Source organism: Nematolebias whitei, chromosome 19 (genome assembly GCF_014905685.2).
Source record: "Nematolebias whitei isolate Nwh7 chromosome 19, NemWhi1, whole genome shotgun sequence".
In the NCBI taxonomy this organism is placed as follows: Eukaryota; Metazoa; Chordata; class Actinopteri; order Cyprinodontiformes; family Rivulidae; genus Nematolebias; species Nematolebias whitei.
Window position 1 is genome coordinate 10,083,938 of NC_056516.1, and position 8,968 is coordinate 10,092,905.

Here is an 8,968-nt window from a genome sequence, read left to right on the forward strand (position 1 = left end):
GAACCAGACTTCTTAGTCCAACGTTCTATTGAGGTCACAGCGATGCTGACATTCCCTCGCGATCCAAAGACATCATCATGCTGAAGACGGAGGCCTCTGGGGAGAGGACTAGCCTCCGGAGTGCCTCCCCCCACCGTAATGCCTACCGGGCTGAATTTCAGGCGCTCAAGAGGGCTTTCGACCAGCCTCGGACTGATGGAGACTCAAAGTCCAAAGACCTCGAGCGGGGGAAACAGCCGAGGGGACGCCAGTATGGAGCCCACGTCAGTCGCATTAAGGACATGTTCATGCAGATGGGCTCAGAAAATGTGTCAGCTAAGTCTAGGGGTCACGACGAGTCCTCTCCTCAGAAGCTGGTGAAGCCCACCAACTTCATCAACAAGGCCGATGGATCAGTCATAAAGCTCCAACATTCTCCATCAGCTGAGAGGATTGGAGGCGCCGGGGCAAAGTTCTCAGAGACCAGGAAACTATTTGAGCAGCAGTCACGTGACCAGTCTCAGTCACCCGTCTTTCCCTATGGACGTGACAAACGGGGTTCTCATGAGCACCTCGACGACTGGCGAGGGGCGAAGTCCAACAGAGGCAGCACAGACTCTTTGGACTCCTTGTGCTCCAGAACAGAGGCATCTTCACCAACTGTCAGTCAGCTCAGTGCTGTTTTTGAAAATGCTGATCACCACAACCAGGGCGCTTTCTATAAAGGAGTGAGCAGACGAGCCCTCTACTCTCCTGATGGATCCTACCGTCAGGGAGGGGATCTCAGCGAGGATGATTCACGACAATCGCCAGTTCAAGGAACCTACCGGAACAAGACTGGAGGCAAGTTTCCTGTATCATCATCTACTGAGGATCTCTTGAGCCCTAGTCATGGTCCAGAGATTTCAGAACCTCAAAAAGAAGCTCCACAAGATAAAAAGTTCCAGAACCAAGATGATGAGGCTCACAGGCAGCATTTGTCTGGGGTCACCACCAATGACAGCCAGGTTAATGGCTCCTGCGAAGAAGAAGATGAGAAACTCTCAGACCATCTAAAATATACTGAGCATGTCGTTACCAAAGCCTCAAAGCATGGTGTTGTGATTACCAACAAAGTTATTGAAGATGCTAATCACGAGCCACTCACCACAACAACCCCACAAACGGGGGAAAGCAATGACCACACAAATGCTTCAAAGTTCAATGAATCTCTCAAGGACCAGATCGAAGAACCTGAGGACGAGTACACTGGAAAAGAACGAGTCGTTTTTAACGCAGACGGAGACGCCTGTTACCAGGGTTGGGGAGAGAGCTGCACTGATCCTGAAGATGACCTCTACGGTGATGACGAGGATATTGTCTATGACCCGGGCTCAGAGCTGACGGAGATCCCCGGTCTACCAGAGGAAAACAAGGATGACATCCCCCCTAAGAGGAAGATTGGCTTTAGCACTGCTCCCATTACTGTAAGCTGTAGAAAAGTGCTGCGGAAGCCGAAATTGTGCAAACACACTCAATCTAACATAAAATCTATTTTGTAGCTTTTAAAAATAGTCTGTTTATGAGCTGCTTTTATCTTTAGTGTTGAGCTCTACGTCCTGGTTAGCTGTGTTGTCTGAACACATACTTTGGGGTCTAGATCTAATCACAGTAATAAGATCCTAATTGTGTTTTATTCTACATTTCCTTGCTTTAATCTGTAAGTGTTGTCGCAGATGAAGCGTTGCTCTCTGGGATTTTGACGTGTCTGCGAACACATCTGTGCATGTGTTAGTCATGCTGGTTCATCGCCCACTCAGTTTTCACACAAGACGCTGCGTTTGTGCGTTCTCAGGCAGTGCCGTGTTTGTTTCATCCGAGCACCATCTGATCAATATAGCTTGCAGGTCACGGTCTTCACAAGCCTTTGCATTTGTAGCGTGCGTTGGAACTGTAGTGCATGCTTCTTGAATTACACAGACAATAGTGGATTTTTCACATAATGGGAATTTGTCTCATAGTGTTTTTATGCTGTAGTCAGTGCTGAGTTGGACACAATGCAGCCGTTTGTTGTTTGTTGGTTGGAGAGATGGATTTGGAAGATTATGGAAAAATATTTTCCAGTCTTTATCCCCAAGCACTCAGCTTACCATTCATAGAAGTAAATCATCTTTCACTGTTTGTTCTCAAAGTTTTTGCATTCTATATGATAGTAAATTCTGATTTCTATGCATGACACTTTCAGATTATCCAGTTTGATTGAGGAATTTAGGTTAATGTATGAAGTCTCCTATCGAATTGAACAGAAACAACTAACAGGCTTTGAATCAAGTCTATTAACACCGTGTATTGAACCAGAACAATTATCCCAGTTATTCTGAGGAGAAAACTTGATGTTGGCTAACTAATTATCTTGCACCGTCTCCGAAAAGTGTGTCATTTTGCTTTTTTGTCTCCCCCGTAGAAGAATCAACACTTGCATGCAAAAGCACAAAATATGCAAATTTGTTTTGACAAAACTTGTCTGAGGCAAGTCATGCATCAATTCACAAGCTGCTTTATCTGATAAAAACAGGCTCCCTGATCTACGTAATTGAAACATTGAATATTTGGAAATATTTGTACAACTGATAAATATAAACACTACAAAGCTTGTTGCCCCATTTAGGCAGAAATATGGTCCTCTGTGAAGGCTTCTGTTTTCGTTGAAAGGGGCCACCGCTCGTTCATCTTATTGAATATTCAAGAGGTTAACTGCCCCCTACACACATGCTCACAACCAATTAGACATGCCCCCCTCCCTCCCCTTTCTGCACACAACGAACAAACAGGGTTCTGTCTTTTGTTCGGCTATACAGTGAAAGACACAAAGTTATTTTCTCAGCAAGAATTGAGCTTGACCCCGATGGGAGGAAACCACAGAAGGTTCTGAAAAGACGGTCTCCTGTAATACGTCACATTTCTTTCATTTCGTTTTAAAACGAATACATGCTAAGTGTTTTTCAAATAGGATTGACTCGCCCAGATAATTACAAAGTAGATTTTCTTCATTAGCAGCAAGTTTTAAAACCTAGATTTTGTCAATGTTGCTTCTTGAAAAGCTCAATCTGTTCATTGTAGAATAAACTATTGCAACACTGATTGGTTGCTTTGCCATAAAACTAGTTTTAACTGTGCAGTTCCTCCTCAGAGAAATCTTCTCCTGAGTCAATGTGTCATTGGGTTCAGATATCTACGTTGGTTTATCATCAGTTTGTGAACATGCGCAGCTTTTTAATCGGTCTCAGCTTGTGACTGAAGCACTAATGTTTATACGTCAGTGAACATGACGGATATTATATCTGCTAAACGTTAGAATATTTACAACATGTAGGTCAAAGTTTGCCTGGCTGTAAACCACAGATTTAACTTCCATTACTGACCCACTAAGAAGTGACCAGACATGACGGTTGTCTGCCTTCCAGTGGACCAACAGAGGAGACTCGGGTCTCGTGTTAATTGAAATGGCACGCTTTATCCTTAACATCCATTCACTTGTTGGGTGCGCGGCCAACAGATTAAAGTTGAAGCATTAAAGCGGATCCACACTTTTGATGTGCTGCTGTCAGCGTCTGCAGCCTTGAGTAGATGGTGTTGTCTCTGAACTAGGTGAAGTGTAAACATCTCTGGTTAATATTGAGCATCTGAACATTTGCTTTGTGGAGTATTATTTATGCACAGGCTGATGCAGAAACTGCTCATACTTGCAGATTTGATCCCACTGCAAACATTCAGTTACCAAGAAAACTCTCGTACTTTTGTATAATGCGTGTTTGCATTTATTCTACTCTCTTCATAGCACATCAGTACAAAGTAGCAAACACTACAATAAACTAACAGACACAATCCCAACTTGCATCCACTTTGAGCGATTCCTCAGACTTGTCAGGCGTTAGGAGATGGTTATTTCACTTGAGGATTTGGGAGCTCATTTATTCAGAACATAGGAGTTAGGCTCCAGTCTCTCAGTAAAAAAACAACTGCTGGCTCTGCCCACGACAGCTTATCCAACATTTTTGTCATATACATGGATCAGCAGTAAACACTGAGATTCTGAAACATCCTTATCTGGAGCATGACCTCAAACAGTTCTGTAAGGCCAGCTCAGATTAGATGGCCTGTTGCCAGCAGTGGTGCCTTCTTACTGTGTTTTCAGATGGAAAGGATTACTTCATTTTAGTCTTTAGACTGTCTTTCTCAGTGAGGAAATATACGATGGGCTCTTTTACACATTTACTTTGATAACTGAATAATGTACTTTGTTTTTTCTGTCATAGAGAAATATTTCAAAGCTTTAAAAAAAAGAAGTTTAAAGTGGGGTTCTATGGAGAAGCTATGAACAGTTAATATCTTATCGGTTGTAGATATGTCTCTGAGCAGCCTCATCTTGGAGAAATTGAGTTTAATAACCAGATTGACATTAGCTAGGTATTTATAGTCTGAATTATATGGCTCTTTACAAGCAGCAGCTAGCTATAGCACTTCCCATGTAGCCTGGAGCACTTCCAGCAGGAACATTATATTTCTAATGGAATAAATGTGTAATGCAAAATTCAATTCAATTCAGTTTATTTATATAGCGCCAAATCACAACAAAGTTGTCTCAGGGCACTTTACAGGAACATTCACATACATAAAATACAATTAGTAAAGTTTATCTAAGGAATTGACGTATGGATTAAGGTTCTCCTTCACTGCAATAAACTTCTGTCATTTTGAACGTGGCCAGGACAGATTTCTGTTATACGTAAAAATGAGTTTGGCAAATTAAAAGAAAATAGTTTTAGGTTAATTTAGACTCTGCAAAGGACTTACTGTGCTATATATATATATATATATATATATATATATATATATATATATATATATATATATACTTTTTTTTTTTTTATATATCTGACAAGCCCTCAGTTGAAAACACTGAAATAACATAAAAGTAAACCATAGAAAAGTTGTTAAAACCCGTCTCTTTCTTCAGAACACCATTAGTCTTGATGCTTCATTAGAGAACACTATACTGTGTACTTTTACTAAAGTCATGCGCACAGTATACTGTGTACTTTTACAAAGGTGTGTACATGGTATAGTGTGTACTTTTATTGATGTCATGTACGTTTATCAATGTCATGTACACAGTATACTCCTGTTTACGTGGAAACCTTTGAGCAGTGACCTGTATGCAGGAAAAAGCTCTCAAATGTGTGGGTGGGGGGTGTGGGTGGTGCTTGGAGAACTTGTAGGTGTAGAAAAAATTCTGTCAAAAGTTTTTTTTCTGCTTTAATCCCTATTGACGGCAGTGTAAACATTTAGAACATAGAATTTTTGTAACTTTTGAGGTAGATGTTATTTTAACATGGTAGCTAGCTGTTAACGAGTCAGTCCGGTCAACTCTTTGTCCAAACCAAGATCATTCAGTGAGATATCTACAACAAGACAAGTGTTAATAACCTTTCCACACAACCCCACTTTTAAAGATCTTGTAATGCTTCCAGTTTGGGTGTTTCTTGAGGCGGGTTAATTCGGATATAATTTTTTGTTCCAGATCTCTGGCAGGTTAGGGTTAAAAGAGCTAACAGTCAACGTCATCAATCAGATGTTCATTCTAAAGCTCTTGTGCGCTTAATAGAAAAAAATGTGTTCATAGACTTGTTCACCGGTGTTTTCTCCTGACGGTCCCCATAAACAATCCACAGTGGAGTAAAATCTTTTTCTGTCCATTGTTTTTGTGTTTTAGTCATGGTGGCAGCAGGGAAGCAAATCCCTTGACCCCAAGAACGTTTCCATCCATCCGTCCATCCATCCATCCATCCATCCATCCATCCCTCATATTTACCCATTGATTCCTTTTTGGGTCGCAGGGGTCACTGGTGTCCAATGCCATGTCCACCAGTCACTATGCAAGAGGTGGAACTCATACTGGAGTTTTTGGATGTATTAGTGTATTACTTTGTGTTTGTGTGTGTGTGTGTGTGTCTTAGCCACTTTAATATTGATGCCGTTGTGTTTTTGTTGTCTTGTTTCGGTGCCACCGGATCCTTCCCAGGGGCATGCATTCTTAATAATTTAGGAAAGAAGAGACATGCCTTGTGGTTTTTGTAGCTGGTCATTTGCCACACAGCAGTCTGTGTCATGAACCATCATCCACCGCTCCCATCTACCCAGCCCGATGCACATGATCTTACCACTGTTGGTTCTTTTTGCACTGATATGATGCCAGGCTGCACCACCACCATGTCCTTGTTCATAATGAGGCAGAAAAAAAGATGGTGTGTTTAATCAACGCTTTAGTATAGATTTAACAGACAGTTTTGTCAAAAGAAACAGTCCAATCAAGTAGAGTTACACCCAAACTGTTGCAACATGTGTTACTTTTCATGCTCTCATCCCAGTTACTGTCAATGACCATTTCCTCTGCCCATTTTGTTGTCCAGTTTCTGTATTTGCTTCTACGAGCCCTTCAAATGGCTCTAAAATTGAGTTGTAGCTACATGGGGAATTAGCTAGCTTTGTGTTGGCTAATGTCAATTAGCTGTGGTGGCCATCTTAAATTGAATTGACTCCAAATGTTAAATTGTTGCAGATGGACACGTTCATTGATGACTTTCCTACATTTTCATTAAAAGTCATCCAGTGATTCAAGACGTATTGTGGAAACGGACTCGCACACAAAAACTTACAAAAATTAGCCTTTTTGCAACAGGGATAAAAACAATGTAAACCTACATCACAGTTCCAGGGTCTGTTTTTTGCCTTTGCCTTCTTTCAGAATGCATGAACGAGTGTGTCAGTTCTGCATCTGGAGCATGTCTCTGTCAGCTCTTTCACCATCTGAGTCACCTCCTCAGGTGAGGGTTGATGCATCTCAAAGAAGATAGACAAGCAGACCTTGAAGGGACTGTACATTTCTGTATTTCTCACACTTATCTCAGTCTAGAAGTGTAAAGTGAATGTTTTGGTTTGTTTCTCTCTTTTCTCACATTTTTATCATCTCATCTCAGCCTCCTTACATCTGTCAATCTCTGTTATTGCCATCATCAGCAAACACCTTCACTTAGACACATACATCAGCACCTGTCAGTTTTCATCTTTTGTGTGTATACGTGTGTGTGTGTGGGTGGGGGGGGGCACAGGTTGAGGTAATGAAATGCAAATGTGCTGAGCTGTTGCAGCAGTACGGACTATGTCTGTGTGTGTGCAGGGCAGTAGTTAATCCATTGCAGGCGTTGCCAGGCTCATTCCACAGCACTGGGAGCATTTTATTTGAGTTTTCCAGTCTCCTCCTGCCCCGGGCAGCGTCCACTGTCTGCAAGGTGTAGGACAAGTGACAGCACTGGCACGCTCACACCAAAGACCCAGTTTAATATCACCAGAAACTGTTTTTTGCTGGGAATTGTTCCCATGCCGTGCTATCTTAGACACGGAGTCAGGCAACCCTAGAGCACAATACCCCTGGCCTTACCCACTTCTGAGCAGCTCGCTCTTGTTTTTTCATTTTCTTTATTTCTCTCTTATTGCCTCTTTCACTCTTCAATAGCCTCAGTGTTTCCTGCGTCTCCAGCCCCCTGAATCGTATGAGTCATTTTGTTTCTCCGCCAGTCTCGGTGGATATCGCCTGCCCTTTATTTATCACTATTTTATTTTCTCAGCATCTTAAAGATTCTTTTTAGCATTTCTTTATTCCTTTCCTCTTCTTCTCATTTTACTTTTCAGCCATCTATTTTTTTGTTCTTTTTAGTGTTTTATTACAAAGTACTTTGGCCTCTCAGTTGATTCAGCATGTAAAACTTAATAGCTTGACATTTGAACACTTTTATTTGAAAGTCGTGAACAACCTTTCATATTATCTGAAGCCATCAGGGCAGTATTTTGGATTGGAGTGCTTTCTTCAGACCAATACCAGGCATCTAAAGTATAAATAAAGGTTGATTGATTGATCTAAAGACATGTAATTCACATTAAGCATAAATCCTACATAAGCAATACCATGTGAAGACATTTCAAGGTAGGGCATTTTCTTTCAAACCAACTGTCAAGAAATGTTTATACTATTTTGATACTGATACTCTAAATTAGTCCTAAATCTAAGCTTAAAAGAAAGCACAGCAAGTCTAGACAAACACATTTGCATGCAAAAGGTTGTGTGTTGTTTTAAATGCTCCAAAAGACATTTTGAGATCAGTTCCACAGGGGGACGACACACGAGGAGGCAGCCCACTTTTCTTGCATAAAGCCTCTTTGAGAAAAGCTAAATTACATTTGAGCATTATGACATTCGTCACACCCCGGCCAAAGCTGAAAGTAGAAAGCATGTTGATGTTTATCATAATGAGTTCATGTAGAGTAAGTATGGAATTCACATAGATAATAACAGATAACAGTGGAATGCTCTGACTTTGCTGTTTCATTGATCTGTTAATTGCATTATGTGGGTCAACATATTGATACACATCAAATAATGTTTGGTCGAGCTGCTGGACTTAACTTTCTCCCTGAAGTCTTTTCAATAACATCAACAGGCTCCAAATGTTTGGTGGAGTCAAGTCAGTTAAATTTTTCCTGAAGCTTTTAAATTCTGCACTGAATACAAATATATGTGATTATTTTAGGGATACTTAGTCTATCTTTGAATTGTGGTTTTGTGAAAAGGTTATGCACATCTATTTTCTTCCATGTTGTAAATAGATCCCTGACTGATTACAGGTTGGAGAAAAAGAATTAAAAAGCAAATGGCCTGTTGTGACATCACACCATAGTGTAGCCATCAAAATGCCAAAATTCACCAGTAGTCACCAAAAGGCTACCTGTAGATATCAAGTCTTCCTGTAACTATCAAAAGGCTTCCAGTAGATACCAAAAGGCTACCAGTAGATACCAAATGGCTACCAGTAGATACCAAAAGGCTTCCAGTAGATACCAAAAGGCTTCCAGTAGATACCAAATGGCTTCCAGTAGATACCAAAAGGCTTCCAGT

At 41.0% G+C, this 8,968-nt stretch overlaps 1 protein-coding gene across 1 annotated transcript in view; it reads left to right on the plus strand.

Annotated features, from left to right (window-relative positions):
- ppp1r9a (protein phosphatase 1, regulatory subunit 9A) overlaps positions 1-8,968 on the plus strand; it is a 59,366-nt gene continuing 50,398 nt past the window's right edge. Inside the window, exon 1 of the mRNA XM_037693255.1 lies at positions 1-1,445. Coding sequence (XP_037549183.1) covers positions 78-1,445 — 1,368 coding nt within the window. The 5' untranslated portion in view covers positions 1-77. The remainder of the gene's footprint in view (positions 1,446-8,968) is intronic.